The 27,971-nt window shown below is 39.8% G+C and overlaps 3 protein-coding genes across 6 annotated transcripts in view; 2 read left to right on the top strand and 1 right to left on the bottom strand.

The window, feature by feature from the left end:
- Window positions 1–2,302: 2,302 nt before the first annotated feature.
- Window positions 2,303–4,698, top strand: LOC111263877 (uncharacterized). 2 transcript variants are annotated; one of them, XM_086969841.1, is made up of 3 exons: window positions 2,303–2,559; window positions 4,106–4,172; window positions 4,428–4,698. In XM_086969841.1, exons 1-3 carry the CDS (start codon window positions 2,476–2,478, stop codon window positions 4,676–4,678), a joined length of 402 nt encoding a protein of 133 aa, XP_086825967.1. In that variant the 5' UTR covers window positions 2,303–2,475; the 3' UTR covers window positions 4,679–4,698. The 2 variants fall into 2 exon arrangements, 1 of the variants encoding a protein (XP_086825967.1); XR_002682514.2 differs by lacking the exon at window positions 2,303–2,559 and adding an exon at window positions 3,811–3,901.
- Window positions 4,699–6,939: 2,241 nt separating this feature from the next.
- Window positions 6,940–14,221, top strand: LOC111263874 (superoxide dismutase [Cu-Zn]). Of its 3 annotated transcripts, XM_086969840.1 has the most exons (5): window positions 6,942–7,208; window positions 11,687–11,949; window positions 12,577–12,729; window positions 13,023–13,190; window positions 13,670–14,221. In XM_086969840.1, the coding sequence occupies exons 2-5, from the start codon at window positions 11,937–11,939 to the stop codon at window positions 13,804–13,806; spliced, it is 471 nt and encodes a 156-aa protein (XP_086825966.1). In that variant the 5' UTR covers window positions 6,942–7,208; window positions 11,687–11,936; the 3' UTR covers window positions 13,807–14,221. The 3 variants fall into 3 exon arrangements, with proteins under 3 accessions (XP_022695057.1, XP_086825966.1, XP_022695056.1); XM_022839322.2 differs by lacking the exon at window positions 11,687–11,949 and having other exon boundaries at window positions 6,940–7,208; window positions 13,032–13,190; XM_022839321.2 differs by lacking the exon at window positions 11,687–11,949 and having other exon boundaries at window positions 6,943–7,208.
- A 432-nt stretch (window positions 14,222–14,653) lies between these two features.
- bbg (PDZ domain-containing protein big bang) overlaps window positions 14,654–27,971 on the bottom strand; it is a 139,800-nt gene continuing 126,482 nt past the window's right edge. The window contains exons 10-19 of the mRNA XM_022839317.2: window positions 27,188–27,501; window positions 25,447–25,838; window positions 24,872–25,209; window positions 22,412–22,617; window positions 19,718–19,947; window positions 19,033–19,470; window positions 18,377–18,620; window positions 17,810–18,098; window positions 17,423–17,533; window positions 14,654–17,286 (exon numbers count right to left, since the gene is read on the bottom strand). Of these exons, the coding sequence (XP_022695052.2) occupies window positions 17,123–17,286; window positions 17,423–17,533; window positions 17,810–18,098; window positions 18,377–18,620; window positions 19,033–19,470; window positions 19,718–19,947; window positions 22,412–22,617; window positions 24,872–25,209; window positions 25,447–25,838; window positions 27,188–27,501 (2,726 nt within the window). The 3' untranslated portion in view covers window positions 14,654–17,122. The remainder of the gene's footprint in view (window positions 17,287–17,422; window positions 17,534–17,809; window positions 18,099–18,376; window positions 18,621–19,032; window positions 19,471–19,717; window positions 19,948–22,411; window positions 22,618–24,871; window positions 25,210–25,446; window positions 25,839–27,187; window positions 27,502–27,971) is intronic.

The raw sequence follows: 27,971 nt of genomic DNA on the forward strand, positions 1-27,971 counted from the left end.
ACAAGGTATTTGCCTCATCGTACTGGCTACCCTGTATCGTCTGATGCGGCAGCCGTAACACAATTCAATAATTAAACACCATATGTTTTAGCTCTTTGTATGGCTGTAACCGAGCGTAAACTGCAGTATCATCACTGATGGTCCAAGTCTACCTCAGACGATGTACAATTTTTTTCTATTCTTCTAGTCATCATCTGGCCATTACGTAAAACACAACGATGATCATCAGGGAAAATAAACTTATCTATCTTCAGCAAAAGTTAGAGGGCTGCTAAACGCTTTGACCATCGGCCTCGTAGCCAGAATAATTGTAATTCTTAATTCAAACATTGCAAATCAAATTGTTCTAATATGTCTTGGTTCACTAAGGTCGAGTGTTCTTATATATATGGAGGGTTTCTTATATGTTATTTCCAAAATGATGCCTACGAAGGTCACGTTTATTCAATACGATCACCATTACAAATTTAATTAAGGATCTAACTAGTCATTTCTAAGACAATTTGCTAGTAAACTTCTAATGATCATCGTGCGTTAAGCGATACCGGTAAGTGTGGACTTACTAAAATGCAGTTCAAATGCGTTACGTACAAAAAATCCCAGCGGAATGAAATTTTGCTAATAAGCTAAGGATATCAAAGGATGCAAGGACTTGTAACGATAAAAAGCTTTAAAGGCGTAAAAAGACTCAAGAAGACCCATTGCTTATCTGGACGGCAACTATTGCTCTTCTCTCCAGAACGGCCGTCAATTGCAGTATACAAAGTGTATCAAAAAAGGATTTGATACTTTTTCGAATTCTGCACACTTTATTTATTTATTTACTTCTCTACAGCTTATTGAAGATTTCCTGTTCTGGCTTATGAAAGTCTTCGCCTTTTTCAGTGTTATGAAGAACAGTGAATGAATACAATCGTTCCACGATGATTACCTAATATATATATGTACCAAGCGGTGATCAACAACAAATTACTTTTTATTATAATTCAAGCGTAACGCTTCTGTGCATAAAATGTTTCCAACTTTTTACCTCTTGAATATAATTAGCTGTAGTTTAAAATAGGTAAAGACTATAGGATTAGTAAACACATGTAAATAGAAAAAGGATTTCGGGTGCTTTGTAAATTTTTAAACACACATCTTTAGTAAATTTTCATTCGCTAAATTCTGAGACTTATACGACTCATTGACTATATGACTAAAGTGGCGATCCTTTGTTAGTCCGCTCTATGTCATTTGGCCACTTTGCACTCATGTACACAAAGGAATAAGGTGAGACAATTAAAGCGGATAACTGTAACCTCCCATCACAAAAGTTTATTTGCCTCGAAAACTTAGCAACGTTCATCAAGCTAAAACGAAGCAGGTATTATTTTTTAAACTAGTATTGGTGGAATCTGGGCAGAAACCATTTTCTCTAGGCATCATTAGTATTTTTCCGTTACAAATACAGTGTGTATATTTCTTTCAAGTGAACCAGATAACATTATCAATGAGCATCGTTGCTTAAATAGGACCATAATCTTAATTCCATCAACATGCAGGCGAGTTATAGGGCTGGTTAGAGTCCGTCAAACCCTGCTTTTTGAGAACATGTAATTTTAATAAGTACCATTGATTATCTAGTCTATTTATTCCTTATATGTCTGTGTATAATACTGCTTAGTTAAAAACGACTGAATGCGACAAACTGCTTTTATTTCTACCTTCCCGAGGGTGGTTTCATCCTGTAGCGACTACCCCTGAGTTCGTTTTCTTTGTGTTTTACGTCCGGTAGTTAAGCCGTCAGGGCTTACTTCAGACGACTGGCTTTTTTCAACACGAAACGAAGTGTGTCTACGTTCGGATTCATCACCCGGATCATTACATGTCCGTAAGTTTACTAGGCAAACACGACAAACACTGCGCTATTACGGGTACCACCGCCTCTTATGATTAACTTATGATGCTCCTAAGCCTTGAGTACAGTCACGCCGCAATTATAAGCACGTACTAAATGTTGTGTCATTATAAAACCTTAACAGTTTTTACAATATCCTAATGGTACTTCACGCGCGCCACCATTACTACAAAACAACAGGATGGCAAGGAACAAAATTTATATGACGTTCGTATAAATGTACGACGGCAAAAATAAGCGCGAATGGTCGTTTGAACCGTTTTCCTGCGCCTCGGCCCTGTTTTGATTCACTCCGATCCGCTTTGTCTGAACTGTGCGTCACCACGGTGTTCTAGTACTTTAATAAATAACATTAGAAAAATTATTTGTTGGTGGAGTATGAACGTAGACGGCAAATTTTGCAGGTCCTGCCTGATACAGGGTGCAATGCCCTTCGTTACCCACAGCGTTCGGAACGCATTAAAAACTCGAAAGCCGTGTCTCCACTGAACAACAACAACAGCAACAACAGCAACAATTGTTCCTCGGTATTTGTAGGCTGCGGCTTCATTTGAAGACTTTAACGAATTACTGCCATGAGGATTGATAGTGATTCGAGCTTCACTTTAAGTTTACGGTATACAAAACCAAGCACGCACTCTAGGGTACTCAATATCAAGGTAAGGGACACACGTCTTCTTTTTCGCTAATGGTAAATAACCGCTGGCAATATTCAAATGGAATGATCTTTTATATCGGCACCGCTATTGCCAATGCTTGGTCTGATTAAACAGCATTTTAAATTAAAGCGCTTTCTAAAACTAGCTTAAATGAGCTGTTTGTTTGATCCGATATACTCAAAAATTATTATATATTTATATATTCGGTAAAGAATATTAATAAAAAAAAAAGGACATAAGTAGCATTTTGTGCGAACTACCAGCGTTATTTGGCGGGTGACGACTGCTAAACGGTGAGTCGTAAAAGAAATCACCGTCGTCAGTGGGTACAACTTTATGCCAGTAATCAAATTTAATGGCCGATATTATCCTACTTCGACGATTCCGTCCACCTAAATTTGTGCTGAAAGTAATGGGATGACTTAGGTACGAACCGCCGGATCTTTAAGGGATAAAGTATCCCCTGATTCAGGCCCCGTCAATAGAATGTTGCACAATAAGTATAATCAAATGAATAAACGTGTTTTGAAGGCTGAGGAAAAAAAAGGCCTGAAATTGCTTATCTCTGGCAACCGGCAAGCGACGCTGGGAGAAGCTGAGTTCCAATAAGTCATTTCATTAGTATGTAAACTATACGACAATTTTTTGAATAATACAATAAAAGTATGATATCAGTATCCTTCAGATTTTGTCAACAATACTAATGAAAGATAACTGTCGTGATAAAAACACAAAATACAAGCTTACAAATTATAGTAATTATATATTATCAGTTAATTTTGTTGGGTGTGTTAATAAGTCTACTTCGATCAGTAACGCTCACTGAAGGCCAGGCAGAGCTTTATCTGACTTTGTTACGGTCGACAAGCAGACAAACTAAGCAGATCGAATAAAAAAAATACTACCTAAGGGCTTAAGCTCCTGCTAAATTAAGTAAACAACGAACGAATGCTGACGTCATGTTATTTCGATAGCAGATCTAGTTATCTGCTATAGTGATCTCCGCTGAATCTCGCCAGGCAGAAAATGACAAGCGTGAATAGAATGATGCAAAAGTTAGTATCGTTAGCAGGTAACACATTAGGCCTTCGTCGTTGTTTTATAGACTAATCCCATATGGTTTCCTTCTTTTGAGTTTTTACAATGCGAGAGCGGTATATTTGTGGTTAGATAAGTACATGCTGGTATAGATCTGCAGATAGCTATAATTCTAAGAAAGGAGCAGTGCTAAATAGTGGTGCCAAGCGGTCTGGTCGTCCAGTCAAACACAAAACATAAGGCGAAACACCTTTATACCTATCCCTTTGTCTTGTTTTTCGATTGTTGGTCCCTTCATATCACAGTATGTGCCTAGGCTGATATGCATAGAAAGGTTATGTAAATGTGATGTGCAGCAATCTTTCTGTTTGCAGAGCTGGAGCAACCCGGAAGTGAAAATCTATCAACATGCCCATGTAATATAGTGCCCACTTTTTTTTTGTATTTGAGTCATTTCTTTACCTTGCAACTTAGTGCCCATTTTTTTTTTGTATTTGGGTCATTTCAGTACCTTGCGTTCGGGGCAGTGGCAGTTACTATTATAGTGGTCCTCTGGGTAGTCTTCATTCCCAAAGGTACGCACGTACTTTACAATGGTGATTTGACTTGTAAGTCGAAGTACAGGTATTCCAACGTTAGAAAGTTCGATTTTAGGTACATGTGAATCTGACAAAAATATCTACAATAATGAATGATCTTGACGATACTGCCGATTTCAGTTAAGATAGATTGGATTTTCTGCGCAGTATCAATGATGCATGCTTCCTTCCAAGTTTTTCAACAGATTTTCAACAAATTTTCTTTTGTTTCTGCGGTTCCGCTTCATTTAGTGCAAACTCTGTGCAGGCGCTACTCGACAAGCTCGTTCGTGGCACTAGATGTGGTGAAAATTGCGTACTGTTTAAAATTATACAACGTCGCTGTTAAAATTTCTACATCTGTCAGGCTAAGTGAAGAAATTTCCGTTTTGCATTTCAATCTCATCTTCATAAAGGTCGACCCAATTCAGGTAGCATGCAATGTCTGGGCATGTTGGAAAAGAGAAAGGAAAAAAGAAGGAAAGAATGTGACAGATAGCTAGATCCACGAAAGTTTTGTAGTACCCCAAATTTATTTAATCCCTTGTAAAAACTCCAATTCTATTAAGCGATTAAGATTAGATATTGATATCTATTACGTTCACAGCACTATCATCGATAACTTTTCGAACTTAGGCTTATAAACTCCGATTGCGTATCTAAGCGCTTATTTTACAATATTAAGCAAATTTGGATGGTTAGATTTTCAGCAAAAGCATATAAAATCGGACCAGAAAATAAATGCGGAAAAAACTTTGACGTACTATATTTTATTCAAATATCCCATGAGTCGTTCTGCGTTCGGAACTTTATGCGTTTGTCCATTGCTCTACGGCCAAAAACCATGCTTGAGCGTTACTCGTTATGCAAGTAAGTACAGTCAACTACTGTAATAAGCCAAATGGTTGACGAGTTACTGCGTAAGCGATTCACCTTGGTGTCATCACGGCATGCTAAGAAAAAATATATAGAAGAAGATAAGGCCTACTTGAATCAATAATGGCTTGTTGCCAATTTCAGGCTCAACTTTTTTCCGAATCTACTCGGTAAGCTGAGTATAACAGCTTCATTCTTCTTAAGATCCTTCAATTCTTTGCCTTCGAATCGACCATGACCATTCTCTCTATTGAATCGTACTCATGAGATTGTGATTTCGCTTTTCCACATTGAGACATCGAGCTCTCTGAACAGAATTCATTAATTGTTTTACGCCTTTGTTGGGAAGATCGAGCTAATGTCCGTCTGAAGATGTTAGCTATTTCTGATAAGCAGACATCTTTCAGAGTTAGGCTTGTACATTTTGTAGTTAGTGTGCTTGATATATTGAATGGAATTTAGCATAATTAAACTTCTCCGTGCTTCGCACTTTCCTTACTTCAGTGCCAGCGTATAAAGGATATGTATTAGCGTAGAGTTTTTCCGAAGAAGATGGTGTGGTCTGCAAAAAAAACTGTGAAGACCCAATTTTACTAGCAGTATTTAAAATCTAGCTATATCTATAGATAAAAAGGAAGCTTACGTATGGTCCTATGTTCGTTGTCACATTATCTATTACAAGGTTAGGTTCGCAGGGGTCTCGCAGTCGGCGTCATCTGTGTACCGCGGAAATGCGAGTGAGAACATATAGAACCAGATATTATTTCAACCTGAGGGGTGCTAAAATATATACTAGAGATTGAATGTCACAAAACATTCTTAGTGTACTATGCGGTCAATGATGTACTCCCTTTGCTTAATTATGTTAGTAGTATCACTTCTTCTATGGCAGTTCATAAACAGTTCGTAAAGTTCTCTGGAACCCCCGGAGATTTTTATGGACTAATCTTTCGGGTAGATTTATGAGCGGCCTTTTATTCCAAATTGAATGTTTTGTATGGCTTATTTTTAGTCACATGATCTTCAACAGAAAGAGACTTTTCGAATTTCGTTAATGACCAGTGTACTTTCTATAGTTCCATATATTAGTTAAACATAAGCCGTAGTAGATACTAAACGAAAGCTTTGTCTGCAGCTATAATGACGTATATACGCCAATGTATTTTCTGTACGGGCAAGTATAATCTGTAATGATAATGTACATTCTCGGTTATGACAAAAGCTAATACTGAACCAGCATAGAGCATAGTTAATCAGATTCTGATATCATGAAAATTCCTAGATTTCCGTAAACAAGAACGATCACCTAGAGATACGTCTACATGCTATTGGAATCGGTTCTATTATATCCATGCACACTTTTCAGATCTACTCAAGTGGTGAAGATCATCAGTTACCTCCCAATAAAGTGGAACCTCTCCTTAGCACCTTTTTCGATAGCTACATTATGTACCCACCCTCTAAGAACTGTGTGAACGCCTGCGTAATATAATGTTACATATGGTAAGGACAAATTAAAAGTTTATGGACCGGTTCCTCATCGTAAAAAGTACCATTCATAGGGCTGCCAAACAGATGATTCGATATTGCTGACGAGGCGTCCAGTGCGCTAGGCCCTTGTTGTGATCAGTAAATGTCCACTTCTGTCAGACAGCTCCACGTTCTGACGGCGTTTCTCTGCTGCGCCCCTTTCGTATTCAGTCGCTTTTCTGTGTCTCTTGCAATAATCCCAAAAAAAAAAATCAAATGTAATCTCTGCTGTAGTTTTTCTGTCTATCATTACTGTCATCGTGAGCCATTATTGATACTGCGGTGATTGAGGGTACTCCGCGGCTGTCTGTGCGCAGGAGAGGGGTGTTTGGTGACCACCTTGCCACGGAGCGTCTTGCTGTCATATCACAACGAATCCGGGCTGCCCGCAAACAAAAGCCAACGGTCAGGTTGATAACTTGTCTGACAACTTCTCAAGCAGTTGTGCTCTGTAGTTTGCTTAGTGATAGAAGCACGTTTGATCCGCTGGAGCGGTGGATGTGGTTATTTTTTTTAATTGTATGAAATTCTAGTTGGAGGAAGAAAAAACAAAACACTGTATCAATATGATGAAGTCGCTTTTGCTGAGTGTCCTGGTGGCAATAACGGGTGCTGCTTGTACTGAACGTAAGTGATTAAGGCGTAAAACATTATGGAAATCAATGCTGAGAGTACGTTTTGAGGTTTTAAGAGAGATGTTTTGGTTGGACTCTCCGGGCGTTTGTTGTCTGTCAAGACTATCTCTCCTTGTAGTGACTGGGCTAAATGGTAACACCACATAAAGATAACTGTGGTTTGATTCTTTATTTCAGTAGTGGTTTCTATTGTTATTAAATGGCGAGTCTTTTCTCTTGAGGTGCTCTGATTCGGATGAAGTGCTTTCCGTATACTGACGAATATCAGACACATCTACAGAACTCGTTATATGCGAAAAGGTTTGGCTGTTTACCACTGAAATGTTATTGCTACTTAAATTGGAAGGAATTAAAATCGACACGAGGCACGTATCTGTAGGCGGACACTTGTAGACGTAGCTGCGATTTGTAAGCTTGTGTACAGTAAAAAAAAAAGTTTATTTTTTTTTACAAGTAATGTAAATTTTTAAGGGAAAGAGTATTTTAAAATGTGCACTGTCACTACTATGGCATTGGTGGTGGAATTGTAGGGATTTCGACTACAGATAATTAGTTTAAAGGCTCATATTCATCTATACACATGTATTGTAAAATACAGAAGTCCACTAGGCGTTTTATCTTAACATCTTTATCACTTGTATCTTTGGCCAACAGACTCGGAAGTAAGAATCGCAACTTCCGCATAGTAGTAGATTGTTAGGCAAAATTATCACATACACAAAACGTTTTCGTGATTTCGTATTAGACTTTTTTTCTTAGCGAATTTCCAAACATAATTCCTACATAGAAGAAACTCGAGGGCGTAGCTAGTAGTCAAATTGCAAGGCAAAGTTCCTATATATGAAAAGGATGTTGGAACTAGCAAGCTCTAACATCCTTTTTATTTTCTTCCTGTGGAGGAGTCAATATACTGCGCTATTGGTTAAAAAGCTTTACTGAATACATTATGTGGTACTGTGAATTGCTTAACTTCTAAATCTTGCTGTGTCGGCAGTTTCCTGACGAAAATTTTAGAAGGTTTAGGTGTTTCTATAGGAAAAAGCACATCGGCGTCAAGTCTAGAGAACCGACAATGTGGTTTTTATGGCAATGATATATTATATCACGACGATAGTATGCAGGTGCTCCATCCTGTCAAGTTTACCATCTTCATCAGATTCTCTCAAATGCGTCAAATAGCGGGTTCTTGCAGTAAATACGAGTAACTGATACTAAGGCACCTGTACAGTTAAAAAAAAATGGTCCAATGAATACTTTAGCTGTAATGTCGCACCATAACCCCACCGATAACATATAAATCTGTACAATCGCCAAGTGAGTGCAATTGTATGGGATATTATAGTATTTAAATATAGGTTGATCGTTCCAGACGCTGCTTTTAAACAACTGTGCGGCTTATTCACAGTTTTCGTTCGCAAGTATTTAGCGTTTAACGTCGCTGAAACTGAACTTTATTTGTAACACGTAAAAATGTTAAAAAGCTTGGAGAAAACTGTCAACTTGATTGTTCATTCCTTAACAACTTCTTCAGACGGGTCGCTACAATTTTCGGGTATCCTTTTCTTTCGTTTCGGGAACGTTGTACGAGTACAGAAGCTTGTTTTTTATCCGATTAATCGTTGTCGTTCTGTACTCGTACGTCGTGAAGGTGCAATGGCTTGAAATTCCCTGCATCTATATTTTCCATGCATACATATTTCAAAATGCTATCATATTTTCAAATCCATTTTCTTCCTCCACTTATTATTTTCAGTTAATTGCCCTTCGGAGTGAAAGAACAGTCGGAAAGTTATATCCCGTTAAGCGGTCAATTTTACCCCACCATTATTACTATTATTTAAGCAACTATTTTAGAGACTTTTGTTGATTTTTGCGTTTGAACCACGCTTCCTTAGCTAGCGATTCACGGCCCTTGGCTTAAAAGACAAGAATTATTTAATGAAGTGACCAAAGGCAGTTAGGCAAATGATCATTGGACGTAAGTCCACAACGTTTCAAATCTATTCTCTATAATACGATTTTCGAGCGATCAATCATGTTAGAACGTCTGTTACGAAAAAGCGAAATGTCGATGATGATAAACATTTCTACACAGGGTGAGGCAAATGGGGTTACTAGAAATCAAAAGCAGTAGGAGTTTTATTAAAGGGTGCTGCTTCGGATGCTCCGCTGACTGTGACCTCATAATTGCGTACAATTTACCAATATATAAACTGGCAACTTCCTTATGTGTTTGGTTCCTGATGCTTTGGATACATATATGCATTTTTACAAATTTTTTTTTAGTTCAAATCACTTACTAAACTAAATATGCACGATTATGATAGATGACCTTCTGCCATTTCGCTGTTAACAGCACTTACGTTATTATTAAATTAATTGAGAAAATTCTATAGAAACCAGAACAGATGATAATCTAATGGTGTAATATCTAAGTTATGTGGAAAATGAAGGAAAATTCACCATCCACGTTCTGTAGCGTGAAAGAAGTTTAACGTGGTCTGGCGGCAAAATCACGGTGGTTTATTAGTGCGGATCTATTTTTACAGTTGTAATCTCTCTAGCTGTAGAAGTCCAAATCAATCGTCGGCCGGAACTTACGTTCGATTTCATTACAGTTCTATTTAGCTTTATGCGTTCTATCGCGTATTCTAAATATCAAGTGTTTTTTTGTAGGCGGGTTTCTTAGACAGTTAAGTATTGGGTGGTGGATAGAAGTTTCGATGTTTCTCTATTGATTACTACGAGGAGCATTTTTCAGCTCGAAATTTTCGGAACGAAAGCAATGAACTATTTTTGAGGCATTTACCCCGATAAGAAGAATCTGTATTGTACGCTATACATTTTTAAATAAGTTTAGACAGCATGTGTGCACAATAAAATTGCAAATTTTTGCAAAAATTTCACTCATCTTCAACACACTCTTCCTTATGTTAGTATAAGTAAAGGCGGTACAAAGACATCAGGCCCAGATTCTATGACACGAATACTTTTGTGTGGAACTTGTGGTCCAATGACTCGAAGCAATAAAACTGAAGCTTATATTAACGATTTGTCAAAATATGAAAGTGATGTTGCTGCACGTTACGTGATTTACTTCGAGATAATGCAGATTAAGAGGGCAGCCCAAAACGGGCAATTCGGACACGGGCACCCCATGGTCATATGATGTTTGTGAGACAACGCTTGTTTTTGTTTTCAACCCAGCATGAGTAGGCCTATGTACACTCTGAATAATTTAAGGAGAAGCCAATTGACGTCCTGTATCCTGGAAGAGTAAGTGTGAGCGAACGCTCTAATGGATTGCCTGCTAAATAAGCGGGTCAAATGATAATCACTCAATGATGAGTCAAGTTACACCTTCCTATATTTAGGGAGGCGATTTAATCACAAATACAAGGTGACACTTCCCGTGTCTTAGTGTACCGAGCGGTTTAGTCAATAACGCGTTGTATATCCTGCGGTGGCCTAATGCTGGCCTGGGCCCTATTCGTGTTAAGGGTCAAACGAATTTGTTGTTTTATTAAAAAAAAATTCTTACTTTCTTATCCCATTTGGCACGGTAGCGGCATCGACGAGAAGCGTTGAAACAAGCACATCTCGCTTCGCCCACGTTGCTTCGTCCATAAAAAAAATACAAGTATTGTGTGTCGATATCTCACTGATGCAACATCGCCCAATATATAGTAACCTACGTCGGAGCTGACGCTGCGCAATGTTTCGGTGGGGTACTAAAATGGAACCAGTTCTTCCGCGGGCAACCCTCTGGACAACTTAAGTAGTAATATTTTACGCCACCTGTGAAAAACCCTAATTTCAAAATATTACTACCTCAAGGTATATTGCAACAATATTATTAGCTAACAAATATTAGTTGTCGCAAATAAGTACCATAGTTATTCAAGTGTGGCGTTTTCATAAAGTGATTCACAAGATAAGGCATTACAAGTAAAAGAATCAACAACCGGAGTTTGAGATTAAGGTAAATTATCCTGTTAAGGGGTTGATAATAGTAATGGTAGAACAAAAAACGTGGTCTGCAAATTATTTTTCGAGAAAGAAAGGATCTCTCTCTCGGCAATCTTTACAGATTGTCTAGTCTGATTATTTTGTTAATTATTTGGTTTGATACTGAAATATTTAATATGATTTTAACAATTTATTAAACATTCACATACTGTCAGTGGTTAGTACGTAATATACTGTCTATAATACCTTGTTTGAGTTTGTGCTTAGCTAATTCAAAGAGCGCGCCCAACAAGCCGCGTGTTAAGATGAGCCCGCCAAATTCACAGCAGTAGATATAGAGAAGTAGAGAGATAAATGGACTAGTATAGCGGTTGATGTGAAATTTTGACTGTGAAATTCTGCCGTTTGAAACTAAAAAAGCAGAACCGTGCTTCATTACACATGAAACATATTAAGGTACTTTGGTAATATGATGACTGAATTTCATCCCTGGCGTTTCAGTGATCATAGGACTTTGAATACAATTCGCAATTGAAATCGAGTAATCAACAAAGGAAATATCCGAAGGACGTTCAGAAGCAGTAGGAATCATCTCATTGTGCATCATCATTTGAAAATGTTGTTTAGACACGTTTACAGTTCATTGCGTTCCTTCGAAGAGTTTGCTCGGCCATACGACAGTAAAATACTCTACAGATGCCGCCGGCTGGCTGTGTAATGGTGTTTGTACTTAGGAAGAAGAGCAATTGTAATGTTGTTGTCAGGTCAGTTCTGCCAGAACAAAAAGAAGCATGGCGAAGGCAATAGTCATACATCAAATCTACTTGTCCCTATGTGCGTAGAACAGCAAGCTTGGAGCTGCCTGCGGTAGCTTATCGATTAGTAACGTCTTATTATTATTGTTATAACTCGATTTCAATCGTATCGGTGGGACATTCGACGACGCGCTTTCGCATCTGATCACGTATTGTTTAGAATTTTGTAGCTAGGTAGTTCTAGCATATTAGAAAACGTCGGGTCACAGTCATAGACGCTTCGCGGTGACCCGGCACTGAAAAGTGTCACAGAACAGGCTCGCCTTAACTCACCTTAGAACAGATAGCGATCGCCGCTTTGGTACTCTATCGACAGACTAAGAGGTTATAATTTAAATATTCAGTTCCGTTAATAAATATGCATGGAAGACGCACGGGCCTTTGCATGTGTCTTATATTGTTACTAATGGAGTCAATTTTTAATTCTGATAAATTACTGAAGGTTACTGTTGGTGAGATAGATATACAATTTCGGCAGAATGTGTCCAAAAGCTTCAAGTAAAAAAAAAAAAGGTTACCTTTTAATGTTCTTACAATTTTTGTCTATCTTGGGTTTTGTTCCTTGTATCGTACTAGATGCACACCAAACAGGTCAACGGGCTACCTGTAAACTAATTGGGTCTGTGAAAGGTACCTTGGTCCTCGAAGAAGTTGATGGCAAACTCAAAATCGAAGGCAAACTAAGCAATATTACGCTTGGAAAGCATGCCATTCATATTCACGAATCAGGTAAGCGACGACGATATTCAAAACGCTTCCCGTAGCAGTTTTCCGCACATGGAGCCAGGTAAATCATGAATGAATAGTGGATTAATTGTTAACAATGGCCGCGCGAGTCGTCGGCAAGGGATTCGAATCTTTGTTGTCGTACAACAAATCTTACATCGAGAAAATAGACGTGTAAAATACTGTGGACGTCGTGACTCTGATAAGTGCGTGTGAGTTATGCTTATAAATCAGGTTCACATTTTGTTTGTCCGCTTTTTTGCGGTAATATCTACACGTAACACATTTTTGCTTAGGGAACACAGGGAACAACTGCCTCGATGCTGGACCGCATTATAATCCAACCAATGTTGACCACGGGGGTCCAACCGATAAAGTGCGACACATTGGCGATTTCGGGAACTTCGATATCACGAGCGATCCTTTTTTACTATCATACGAGGATCCCGTCGCAAAGCTCCATGGTACGTTGACTAGGCACGCCGTTCAATTAGGTCACAAAATTCCAGCTTTCAAAGATGCGCTGATGAAGAATGTTGCATCAGTGCTCTAAATTGCTCACAAAACACGATGTGAGTTAAATCTCACCTATATCAAATAGGCCCGAAATCCGATTAATGTGTATGATAAATGAATTAACTAGATTCTAAAAATATTTCGTCTTTATGCCGTATACAAAGTTGACGTGTGTCTAGAATGATGAAATGTTTAGTTATATTTTTTTCTCAATAAGACTTACTGAGCAAAATTGTCATACAACATCAATTTTTTTCATTTACATCGTCGATAACAGTAAGACTTTCGGAGTAAAGAGTGCATTGTGTAAATATCAAAGGTACAATTAGGGTGCAACGCTACGGAGTAAATCCGAAACGAAATCAGCTTCTCGCTACTGCTTAAGCTTATTAAGCAACGATATTAAATGCTATCGCTTCTGCTTCAGGGTCGTGGCCAGTTCTTGATCGGGGCATTGTTATTCATGCGAGCGAGGATGATCTCGGTAGAGGACATAATCCCGCTTCGAAAAAGAACGGAAACGCTGGAGCTCGCCTTGCCTGTTGCCCGATTACAGCAATTTAACAGCAAATTAATACGCCTATGCTGATTCGTATTTGATTTATATATACGTAAATATCTAGATATAAACAGTAGTTATTTTGCCGGAATCGATAATCAAGCTGCTTAGTGTATTTATATAGATATTATTAGACGAAAAGCCTCTGGCCAGCTACTGCTGTTAACGGTCGACCTGGTTGCCGTTATGTCCGTCGTTATAATAATAATCATTATTACGACGGACATTATTATATTACATATCTAATTATCGCGTTTTTTAGACCGTGTGTCCATCTTCCGCGTGCAGTGTTCTCAATACTGAATAGTCTTCTTATGGGAACAAGCGTGTATTGGTAGGAGTCATTTTTAATAGGTAACATCAATTCTGTGTCAAATTGCGTACGCTGAATAAAAGAGGCTATCTTGCCTTAGCCATACACTTGCTTGTCCTTTTACTTAAGTAGTGGCTCGCAGTTTTTTGTTTGAGTGCGTGTACAGCTTATTAAACTGCGCTTTTTTTACGGTTAGGACTCTATCGACCGTAACGCAAAGCGCAAAATGTACCAGTGAAATAGACTCTAATATGGAAACGCTAGATTGGGGTTCACGTGCTGTGTAACGGGGATACCGTTAACGATAACGATCTCTAACGCACTAACACTTCAAGCTCCACCGGAATTTGCAAGAAATAAGTGCCACGTGCACCTATTTCATCAGGTTTTCTCCAATGTTTAAATAAAATCTGTGTCAGTTTCTTATATGGCATAATTGTTTGATATTATTTTAATATGTTAATAATAATGATAACTGTTTTTTATATATCTCTATTTCGTATAGACATTTCCATATTATATAAATAAACACTGCGTCATTTTTTATATTGTATCTATAAAACGTAAAGTTTATTTCATTCACTTAATCTATGCCAGCAACGACATTCAGTAATCACCTTTTAGTGGTATACCTTTTCTGTCTGCCAGTCTATATACTTGCTTAACACACCAGGCACATGCCATCAGCAGTGTGTAGTCAGTCAGTCAGTCACTATCGAATCCTATCACGTAATCCGTTAGCGTCATCGCTAATTAAGGCACGCAATGAAGACGATCACCCACGAGCTTTCAAAAGCCACGAACGATCGGCCTCTAAAACACACGAGAGGTACGTGCGACAACTGTGCCCTGATTCCTCTTCGATCGCATTTCCTTTGCGGCCTGCTGCCACCAGCTGCGTTAGGTGCCCATTATCCTAATCCGTAATTTAAAGTGCCACCGCACCCTAAATCTTGAAGGGGTTTGTCGTGTATCGATGCTATATTTGCTCCAGTGTCTATTGCTGCCTCAGGCTTGTTGTTCCGTCGCTGAGTTGCTGTTTCTAGCATAAAAAACAGCTGTCCATAATATTACGCAGTTTATTACCTTAGCTTAGCCTATTCGGGCCTACACGTTCCTAGGATAGCAACAAACTTAACACCCTCTCACGGGACAGGGCACAGCAGTTAACAGACCCGCAATGGCAATAACATTTGTTTTGTATATATTAATGTTATCCATGAGACACGTACTACTACATGATGACATATATTATTTCTCTTATTAGCATTATTGTATATATATATATATATATTGCGCAATGTACGTTGTTGATGAAGCGATCAGGTGATCAATTGTTTTTCACCAATCGCTGCTTTAATTTTATCTATTCCACCAATTATTTTTAACGACTTTTCATCTTTCCATGTTGAATACCTTCGACAAAAACAACGAGCTTCGATTCAGTATATATATATATATCTATATGTATGTATTGAACCGAAGCTCGTTATATATGTATGTATATATTGCGCGGCGCTTTTCAAAATTAAACTCTGTCTGTTTTTTGTTTAATTTGTAACTTACAACTGCAGCAGAGTTAAAGATAATATATTTTTCTTCGTCCCCGGTGAACATCATCGCGTCTCGTATTTTCCTATTCAACGTGTCCGGGACTTCAAAGGAAACTAGAAGTAGTATCTTTGAACAGCAGGAGGTCATAGCGTCCCTTAAACAAGGCGACTCCGCGGTGACCTGCTTCGCTTTAATTGTGATAGTGATTGGTACCTTAAGACTTGCTAAATAGTTAATGGATCAGAGGCACTTGTGGACACTGGTTGTTCATCTCGGTCCTTTTCATACTGTTGGTGTTATGATTGGTACTATGCCAGCTATACTAATATGTGTTTCATTACGTATGCGCATATCTGTGAGGACTTACGATTAACTAATATGTCGGCGCCAGTTTTTTCTTCGCTTTTCTACGGGCTGACATATTCGGTGGTCTCGTTATTGGTTGATTGTCGCTCGCTCATGAAACATGCGGGTGGAGTGTATGATCACATTGAATACAACAGAGCTCCTCCATCATATTTTTCACCATCACTACTATAACATTTTGGCAGCGACATTAATTTAGGTCGGGCATTTCACACGAGTCCAATTGGTCAGAGAACACTGGTTGAGAGTGTTGTGAGGATCGCTACTGTCCGTCATACTCTACACTGATGTGTTGTCATGCATCATTGGCACAGTATATGCACGTGCAAATATATTCAACAATAGCCGGTGCAGTCCCGCGAATGCAAACCGACAGAACGTAACAGATGCACAAGAAATAGAAAACTCATCACGAGGAATGACAACGCATGGGCATCATAAACGCAACCCACAATGCAGGTTACAACGAAGATATGCATACATATGTATATCCAGGCTGTTTAAACATAGTATAGCCTGCTCGCGTGTAAGACGACCCATTTCGTGTTAATGTGCGGGCTGGCACAAGACTACCAAGACAAGCAATCACCTCACGAGTTCTCAGAGGCATAAACTGGCTACCCTTTCAAATTTTCATCCCTCATTCTGTAAAGTTATAATAGCAGAGGACAGGATTGCGGTACATGGCCTCGATTTCTATGAATTCCCAATTAAAACGCACTACCCTACCCATAACGAAACGAGGATACACTGCGATTATTTAATAATCAATAGGTAACATAACGGATTGTTCTCTAAAACGCGAAAAAAGGGTTGTCGATGCGTGCTATGAAGGTAGCGTTTCTCTGTTCTGCAATCCTTGCATCCAAAGTCGCAGGAATCAAAATCCTTATTTCACGGAAAGCTGGTAGTTAATTACGTCCTTCTGGTCCGTGTGAGCGGCACTCGTGTGGATGGAGATTTAACATCAAAGGGACATTCATAATGAAGGTCGATTTGGATTATATTTATTTGCTTGACTGTATGATTTTCCTTTTGTGATATCTTTCGTTTGTGCTCAAGTAAGGTTCCGCGTTCGGGAACAGCGTTCAAGACCGCGCTTGTTGCCGAACGGTAAACGAGATACGTCCTTCTGGGAGTTTTTTTAGGAAATTCCATGCTTCCGTGCGCGTCATGCTAGTTGTAACAGTTTGATTGATCGCCAGAAGCTCGTCGCCAGGTTGGAGACGTCCGTCGCGTTCAGCAGCGCCGCCTACAACAACAACAATGTAAAAAAACACAAATCAACTGCTTCTATCCACAGGAAACAGAATGTCAAATTACGCAGTATCTACTTATATATCACACATATTATAATAGCGCATCTTTAGGGGACTTTGTATACTTACAGCTGAAGATCCGGTTAATAGTAAGGGCACGGTTGCCTAAAGGGGAGTCCTTGCCGCCTTGAAGGGTGAAACCAAGGCCAACCTTGTCCTTTTCTAGAACGATCAGGGTCGCTAAAAAAAATAATAATATATATATATATATACATATATGTGATCCTTTTACCGTAATTCACATTGACTAGATATTGAAGATGACGGATAATGACTGAGTTGGGCTTTAGAATAGTTTTTAAGGGACTTTCCTTGAAACCTTTCGATCGTTAAATACAATGTATGTAAATCGATATAAAACGAAGTTTAAATAGTGGCATGCTTCAATAAATCGTTTTCAGTATTCTTCTACTACTAAAATATACATCTGATGAAATACTGGCAGACGTTCCTTACATCCTTGAAAGGTAGGCAGAGGACCGTCACATGAAGGCTCGTCGATCACATCAAGTACACTAGACACGCTGCTGGCTCGACTAAGACTCGAACGTGTCCCTGATGAACCACGTCCGGATGGTTCGCGACTCAACACAAGTACCACTTCGGGTCGTGGGCTTTTGAGAATATCGAGAGCTTCTCGGTGGGTTGCACCCTTTAACGGCCGACCGTTAATGGACAGCACGCGGTCAGCCCGACGGATTCGACCATCGCGATCAGCCGCACTCCCGGTTATCACCTTGTGTACCTATTACGAAAAATGGCGCACATCGAATAGCGTTAGGAAAAAATGTGTACATACAAATCATTACTAAGCTGTTTATTTAAGCAATATGCTTTCGTTAGCGTAGTAGGGGAGAATTTGATTTGATTGTATGACTCATCGACATAAAAGGCGGACCTGAAGCTAGACCTTCTTGTTCACTTACGTGTCTATATTTTTCATTAATCAGTCTATGATTAATGGAAATGTTCTCCGTGAATTTCCGTGACACAGTAAATATTGTTCGACTCTGTACGACTTACCGTGATCTCCTTAGATTCATAGTCGCTTCCTCCTGCAAGAGTGATGCCAGCGCCTGAAGTTGGGCTGTCTTTGTGAAGGACGACCACGTAGACGTCGTGAGCCTCACCTCGGCCGCCCTCTTCTTCAGCAAGCGCTTGGTTTGCATCGTCAATCAGCTGCTGAAGATCCTGTGGTGAGATGAGAGACGATGTTGTGGACGCCAGCGACGTCAACGAGGAATATTGCTCACGGTTGGAGGTTGAGCTAAGTAAAGAAGATACTGAATTTAAACCAGGTTGAAAAAATGAAATCTCTCCTTTGTCAGATATACTGTTTGTTGCTTGCAGCAGCAATACATGGCTAAGCGAGGCTTTCCAATTTCCATGAATAAATGTTTATAATCTTCCCGAAATCGGGCATAAATTTAGACGCTAGACATGTAAAAAAAAACAACACTACACATTTTTGCGAAAATATACGTTTGCAAAATTATTATAAACTTACTTTGTTGTTCAGCGTTGTATGACCACTTCTGCGTTATAGAATCGAATCTAATACTAAGCGCAAACTGAATTCCATATACCAAAACGTATGCATGCATATTGTGTATGGATGCTACGCTTTTACTACAATATTTGCCGACAAAAACAGTACGACTCCAGCCCCGTTTATATACCTGTTTCCGGAATCGTTCGAGTCGATACTGGAGAACCGGCGATGCTCCACTGTCTTTAGGGGCCTTTGCACGTCCTCGAAAGTCTTCTTCAGATCAGAAGTGCCTCGAGGAGCAGGCCGAACAGGAGCCGGTACAGGTGATCCTGTGGGCGAAGCTATGGGTGCGGCAGGCGGTGGGCCAGGTGGCGGAATCATGGGCGGCGGTAGTAAGTCTAACCTGTCAGAATTGCTAAACGTCGAGCCGTTGTTGTGTGACATCGATACACTGACTCGTGATGCTGGCTTCGGGACTGGCCCAGTTGGGGGTCGTGTGTCACTGAGTTTGCGAGCGGGAATCGGCGGGGCCGTATCTTGGGCCGATCGTTGTTCCCATTTCGCGGCCAGAGCGCGGAAGTTCTGGGGACCAGGCACGCTGTCGCTATCAACAGAGCTGTTACTCCTAGTAGACAAAATCGTAATAAAGGTAATTGTAGTTGTAATATATTTCTTATAAACAATAATGAAGATTTTGTTACGCGTATTTTTTCCGTAATCTCTGTCTGAAGAGATACAATTAGGGTCACTGGAGTACCGTTTTTATTGTGCTTAGCCAACGACTGATACCAGAAAAAAGCCTAAGTGGTTAACACATGCACGTATGGTAGTTACTACAAATTGTGCGAACAAAAAAGCTTTCTGGTACTTACTGTTGTGAGATGCTGTTTAAGGAAGCTTCAGACTTTGCAGATTTCAATCCACTAGCATTGTAGGCCGACTCAAAACGATGCTCAAGTTGTCTAGAAGCAGGTCGAGGGGGAACAGGAGGTGGACCCATAACAGGACCCTGGCCCAAGGACGATGGCCCATATTGGAATTCCATCGACTGCCATTTTGAACGGGCCTCGCCAATTGAGCTACGCGCGAATAGTTCTGCATCCTACAGGTGTTACATATGTAAGCAGAAATCAGGTGAACACGAAAGTAATTGACATGCTAACTACTATCATTATTAACTAAAATAATTCGTAAGTCGCATTGACTTCTCACGTCAAACAAACAACTGCGGTAACCTCTATCTAAAGATAAAGCATTGTGAGAGCCAACGCGAATAGTTTGCCACTGATTCATCACGGGCAAGTATGGTAATCCATTTATGACGTCTGCGTCGACGTAAAAGAATGACGTACTGGCAACAACGAACTTTGGAAAACCAAAACAACTTTCACTCAAGGAATGTAACGTTTTTTTAACTACACAGGTTTCAACAACACGCTTAAGAAGACGTATACTTCGTTCTTAAGTCCTCGTTAAACCAAAAGTAAGATCCATTACTTTCTATATCTATAAGATCTATATCAACTCATACACACAGGTACATCTTTAGGCTCATACATATAATTCGGATCAGAATAGCTCTCAGACCGTACGTACTCAGTCGTAGGCTACAAACACGAGTTATAGCTGTTCGCCCAATTAAAGAAAATTTTCTTGGCCTGAAGATTGTTGCATATACCAAACTCATTCCTACATTAACGCACCATCGTATAGTAAATAAATAGAACGATTTTGTGCGGGAACACAGTTGGCATTACGATAAATAAATAACATAAACAGCTAAGCAAGTCAGTATTTATTATTAGACCGGCATTCTTGGAGCGCGGAAAATCAGCCGATGGTTGGACTCTATTGAATTAAGCATTTTTTGGTAAATGGTGATTAGTATATATTTACATCTAAATCAAACAATTAACTAAATAACGCGTATCGACAACAATATCGATCAATACGTTACAAATGTGTAGACAATGGCTGGTTTTGAAAACAACGGGGACAAGAATAGGTGTAAGACTTCATGCATAATACCTCCTTTGTTGGACGACAGAGGCACGGGATCACAACACAGGTTGTTGGAGTACCCCTTAAATGTCGAATATATTATGAGGAGCACCTCGAAGAACGAGGACGCTTATTAATACAGTAGCAAAATGGTTTTTCAAACAACTATTAAGAATTGTCGACTTGTTTCTTTTCAACTATTACACGAACAGCTAATTACTACTGATAATAATAACAAGTTTAGCACTGTCATCATTGTAGACACCTGTAGAGTTCAGTTTTTGAAACGAGATTTGTAAATAAGATGTCTCCATTGTTCTCGCATCATCAGTCGATCTTCTTCTTAGCTAAAAAGAAACATGTCCATAGACAGGATTGAAACTAAAACTTGTCTACCGATCATAATAATTTTTAGTACAGAACGATCATCACCAAACGGAGGTGCTTTTATAAATGTTTCATTGTGTGTTGATTCGTGCTGGTGATCAGTTATTCAGGCAATATGTTTATTTTAGCAATTTTAACAGGCACAATTGCGGGCGAATAGATCGAGTCGATAAACAAACGCACGTTGGAACAAGCGATCCTTATGTTACGCGGCTATAGGAGTAAATTAGTCCCTTCAACAACTACTTCTGAACAAGGACAGTAAATAAGATGTGTGTAGCACTTAGGCCGACTGAACTGAGTGAAGTGCAATGAAACAGATGAATTTTTTGCTTTTCTCATGCTTCTATTATAACTTTTTATAGTAAATAATTGGAAATTAACTAGTTCCTTTAATAATTTCTATACTTGATATAGTTTTTCCTCATTAAAATAATACAAGTTTTTGATAATTATTATTGCCTTGTTGATTTTTTCTTCTTTTATTAAGAGAGGTGTTGGAACAGCTACTCCTTTATCCAGAAATACATTTCATGGGGGATGGCTGTAGATTTGGGTATTAGTGGCTACGATAGACTCCCACAGCATACGGCACGTTCACTCGAATGAATAACACGATTCCAATTTCGCTAGTTCGCCCGTAAGCGCCTTACCCTGAGGTCCAATAGGGCTTTTACCACGACCCGGCCAGCGACCTCCGCTTTATTGTGGCCTCCTTCCCTAATCTATTTTTGGCCACACAGGACTTGAGGACCGGGGTCTTTAGACACGTTTCCAATGTTTGGCCGTATTGTGCAGGTGACTTGAAAAGGAAAGTACATGAAGAAGCCTTATTGTGCCTCTTCGTGTAGTTTCCTTTTCAAGCACCTTTGAACGCAGCCATCTTAATATTGAATCTTCTAGCGCTAGAGCTTCGTACCGACCCAAGTTCTCATAGGCTTACACATAAACACACTTTATATTAAGCGACGTAAATAACCAGCTGATTCATGATTACGCTGTTCTTCGTTAATCTACAGACTCATCGTTAATAAAAGTGTTGATAGCGTTTGCCGACGATATCAACAAGAAATCATCAAGCTATACGTTATTCGATATTTGGATGTTGTATTTCGTTAGTATTATATTATACTTAACTGTTGTCACTTTTTTTAGCATTACTATGAATTACACATTACCTTAATGGTAGTGATATTGGCGAATGAACCGCTACGGCCGTTTCTGCTACGGCTCACGTCGCACGCGTCTTCCTGGAAAGAGTTCGTGCTATCCTGGCTAGAGCACGAGCTAAGGTATCTTTCAATGAGCTCTCCTTTCGGCGGAGTAACGTCTTGAGAAGAACCGTTTTCAGGAAGCGGCGGCGCGGGGCGGGATGGAGTATTCCCTGAAAAGAGAATTGATTTCGTCAAAATCTTTCTAACGATATGTTTGCGATAAAGCACGTATGTCGTTTGCTGAAACTTGCTTTCAAAGATACAGTTTCTTCTTTTAACTGGAGCTGCAGCTCGCCAATGTCTGTCAATTTCATTCTGATTATATACTTACCTGCATTCAGAACATAAAAAAAGCAAAGAAAAACTTTTTAAAACATCTAAATATAATACTGTAAATTAAATAAAATGCCGTCTTGGTGCATACGTTTCACTTGTTCTTTTTTCAACTTTCTTCCCCTCAGCCACGCTTCGTCACTGGTTCTATATTGCTGCAATGACCCTATTGAAATAATAGACCTATAAAAAGTGTAATGCTTAAAAAAGTGCTGAGTCGGGCTCAACTGACCGCTATACAATCTTAATCGATAAATTATTTTTAATTGATCACAGACGTTGCAACCTCTTCGTTAATGAATGCCCACTTGCAACTGTCGGTGCATGAACACAAGCACATACTCTTACAAATGAAAAATAAGCCTTACAATAATCCATCGAATGTAACTCAACGCACCAAAATCAATTCGTATGAGATCAGACGTAAAATCATGGAAGTTATTGTAGACGTTAGTCTCGAACGCGCTACGTTTCTCTTGCGGGAGTCCTTTAATAATCTCACTCACAGCCGCACTCTCACTCATTGATGGCTTAGCATCAAGTAGCAACTGACGTTTTCGTATTGCGTAAATTAACGGATCGTTTACTGTACAACGAAAATCGAGCGCCCGCTCAAATTCGTCGCAAAACGCCGCTTCAACTACTGTCGATATAATGCTACCAAGTGTCGGAGTCATGATTGGCCGCCGTTCACATTAGACGACAATCGTCGATGAGCGGAACGTTGTCGAACGTGTACGACCAGTTTTAAGGAGTTCTCTATGCTGCCAACCCCTCTATCTGGCAGCGAGAAAACTACCCATCGCACAGTACCGACTCTGACTGCCCTTTCTCCACTCTCCAGCGATCTCCATCCACGAGGAAGGGTATTTTTCTATTTTGATATTATGGCCACGGCAGCCCCGGCTGTCTAAAACCATTATGGAGATCGCGCGCCTGAGGCTGAGTTCGTTTTCATTAGCGTGACAGCGGCCCCGTGCGTTGTCCCCACCAGTTCTCCATAAAGTTAGTTTGTTCATCCGTACAAAGTAACATCGTCGAACGCCAGCTTCCATAACTGATTCGCCAACGATAATCTTTTGAAGGAAAGGACCCGTCGGTTTTTCCATCCAGAACATCGATGATGCGTCGCTCAGGCTGGGACACTCAAACATAAGGTATGTTATCATTCCTCCGCTACTGGGCCGGAGCTTCCTGAACAGCAGAACCCATTGGGCAAAGACATCCAAGAGCTTTCGTGTTGAATGGTACTGCTATTGCCACCGCCGCTAACTGACGGAATCGTTGAAGGCGAACTCAGGGAAAGTGCATTTTGTTGAACAGATAAATCCAGAAGAAGGGTCGGCGAGCAGACTAGAGTATGAGCCAGTTCCTAGTAAGATCGTATCGGTAGGTATCGCACATGAAGGAACTGTACTGGATAGAGCAAAACTAAGAATCGACCTAAAGACATATAGAAACATATAGGTCAGCAGTAGTCCTGCTGAGAAAGAATTCTGGCTAAGGGTTGAGAAGACGGCTGCGGAAGGAATATGGCCGAATGACTGCGTTAACAGGATCGAAACAGCTAAGCAATGCATACTACAGCGTAGTAGGACCCTTGTAGAAGTAAACCTGTGTAATCATGTACGCGTGTATATGAGTGAGGAATATGTACGGAGATATCAAGAGACGACTTTGGATTTAAAAGGTGTAGAAATATGGTGCAGTAATCTTCAAAGACGCACTCCACAGCAAAGAATAAAGTTACCTAAATATACGGTACCAACCGACAGAAACCAACAGAAAAATAACAAATGCTCTGTACTACAGGGGAAAATATTTAGAAATTTAGAAGGTATACCGTAACTGTTTGCGAAAAAAATATAGAACATCATTATACTAAGATAGTAGTATTCAGAACTCCAGTTATCTCTAATGACCGCCTTTTGATATTTTTCGAGAGAGAATAGGAACGAGCTGTACAATAACTTATTGTAATCTGAATTTTAGAGAAGCGACATTTTGTGCTTGCTAACAGTGTTTTACTCAACAACAATGTTTAGTATAATCAATACGAAAAAAACAATTCGTTTATTATTCAATACATACATTCGTTGACTTCGTTGAATCCGAGACTTTTTCGGAATACTGACGAAAGGGGTGGTGCCGAACTCCTGTGTTCTACAAGTGGTCGCGAACTTTGCGCTTTCTGGGCTCGCTGGGCCACGACCGGAGTACTGTCAACTTTTGCCACAGTTGGGCTTGTTATGATAACGGGAAGTAGTTTAGAACTTGCCGGAGCTGGAGGTACAGATTTGGATAGCACGAGGCCTTTCAGTTTGGGTTTGGGCTCGGATGATGGTTCCAACATAGACATAAGCATCCCGCAATAGCGCTTCTGTGAAGCCTCACGATACTTAGAGTACACTGAGGATACTGAACCTCGCCTAAAATGCATAATACGTAAAACGCTTTCCTGCTCAGTACCAGTATACATCTCACAGGGCTACTAAAGGTGTATACCAACAACTATTACCATAGATACACACACGCACCAATTCAACACATACAATGCAGATATGATTGCATTATAATGTACGAAGCTGCCATATGACAAAAATTATACATATATATATACTATACGAAAAAGAATCTTAAATTGGAAATGAACTGTTTCTACGTGCCTGTCCCCATTGATTGGTGACTGGTATTGATTAGCGAGGAGAGCACTCTCCGGATGCGTCGGCGAAGCGGAGAAAGACGGCGAAGGTGACTTGTGTGTGGGTGATGGACTTTCGTCGGAAGATGGCGTCGAGCAGAAGACGCCAGAATCGTCGACGGACACCGATTTGTGACCTCGGAAAGCGTCCTTCCAACCGCCTCGAATAGACATGTTACTTATGTCGAGACCTGTCGGTTCTTCGGTAAAGCTTGAAGGAAACTCGTGGCCATCCGGAGGCAATCGACTACCAGCAGTAGTGGTGTTGTTCCCGTTGAATCTCACCGCTGTCGTTAGCATCTTGACCTCTTCCTTTGGTTTTCCACTTTGAACTTGATCAAGATTTCTAGTGAAATACTAAAAAATATATGGATCATAATAATGCTATATGTGAATATAGTTTTAGACTTGTTTTAGACGAGAATTAATGAGCAATTTCTTTCCTGTAATGGATCACTATTGCCTATCAACACTTCATGATCAAAACAGGACAGTGTAAAGGTAGTAGTTTAGCGTCTTTAGAACATTCATTTCTCATCCGATATTATTTTTTCCATGAGTAGACGCAGCTGGTAAAATAAAACATTATTATAAGCAGCTAGCTAACATAATGCTATGTTAAAAGTTGCAGTTCTACACAAATTCTCTCGTGCTCACTATAGAGCTATAGCTTTTATAATGTTACAATGATGAAAAATTAAGACTTTGGAAGAACAACCGGATTCGGTTATTCGGTGTTTTCAATCGGTAACGAGGTGATTTCTGTATCCCTTTAAATAAGGTAAAAGCCATTGCTTTAAAACAGTGCAACGGATATGCCAGTATCCGTTTGTTGAATACGTGTTCTCCATGAAGTACTAGACTGTGCATAGCTCATAGTGACAGTAGCCTAGAATATACCAGTCAATGAACTCTTATCATACAAACAGACCGTCAGTATATTCGGCTATAGAATCGAAATTTTACTATACTGCGTAGCTAACATGAAATGGCTATTTTTTTTATTTATGTAGTATTTGGTAGCTATAGTCCAGCAACGATGAGACAACGAGTACGCAGTACATATTGTAACATCAAAACTGGCACGTGTCAAGCGTAACTGACGTAACATGTAACAATGGAACTAAGTTAATTGATTGAAATTGCAATTTCTAAGGGAACTTAGTGCATTGGTAACGCAGAAAGATCAGCCAAACCACCGTATCACCTCAGGACAGGATCAATTTTGTTCCTTTAGTTTCAAATCGAAATGGCAATAACTCAGCCAGAACCAGCGACGGTACCTAGTAAACCTATGTCACATGTTATAGCAGTACAAACATGTCACTTTAGTAAATATACATTGAAACTAAGCCTATGTAAATATGGGATTCTTGAATAATGCGACTGCTATTAAGAATGAGGTAGAAAGGATATTGTAATATTCTGTCTTTTACCCTTGGAAGCTAAGTTCATTTACTACCTGTAGAAAAAATAACCCCATTCAAAGGCTGCTAGCTATTCTTGCCATGAAACTTACTTACGGAGTGCTCAAGTTCTCGTACTGTTTCGCAAGTCACTCCTGTATAATCTCAAAACCTTACCCCAAAAATACTTCAAAAAATTGTAAAAGTCTTTTGTTCTCTTCAATACACCCTCGCTCTCCTCGAAACTCACATGTTTGTTCGCATAATACACATGAAGCATTTCAAAAATAACGATCATACCTGCGTCTTTTCCACCTTGTCTTCGACGGTTCCGTGTCCTGCTTGATGAACTATGTCCGATTCTCTCTCTTGACTCGGCAAAAGCTGAACGTCGTCGTAGTCTTTCCACTCTTCCTGCTGTTGAACCTGCTGCTCGGTTTCTTGCTCCGGAGCGGTCAAACTTTCTTGCTGGACCTCTGTTTTCTGCAGAAGGTCTATTTCGGGGGAGAGCTCGTGACGGCTGCCGACGACGTGACTCGACGGGGGATGGGCGGCCACGGAAGTGCGGCCATCCGAAAGCGTGTTACTCGCATTCGCGGCGACAACTGTAGACTCTACGAATTAAAATTGTGCAAACACAGACAAATAAGTAAAGACTGGAATAGCTGAATGTGTACATGTTACCTCCCAGAGGCGGGGAATGATTCTGTTGGTAACAATTCACGTAGAATATTAACATGTTCTTTATTATAGGATGAATTTTCATTAATCGGAATTGGATTTCTTGGAAAACCGCAACAGAAATTGCCGTAATAGGACTGTTCCGCATATACATAAATATGTATGTTGTTAAAATGTATGCGTTTCAGGTTCCGGCTGGGAACACATAATACCCTTTAGCCGGCTGGTCAGTCACTCGCCAATGTTACAAATTTGATGGCTGTGCAGGAATCGCGAAACAGGAGGGAATAAACGATCAAGTTCGCCTTTTGGAGGGTCAGCATAAGCTTGGGGGGGCAGGAGTTCACGACTTTGACGATAAATAGGCGGTTAACCGTCTAAATGGCTACAAGGGATTGTGGGT

The sequence above is a fragment of the Varroa jacobsoni genome, unplaced genomic scaffold, assembly GCF_002532875.2.
Source record: "Varroa jacobsoni isolate VJ856 unplaced genomic scaffold, vjacob_1.0 scaffold_796, whole genome shotgun sequence".
NCBI lineage: Eukaryota > Metazoa > Arthropoda > Arachnida > Mesostigmata > Varroidae > Varroa > Varroa jacobsoni.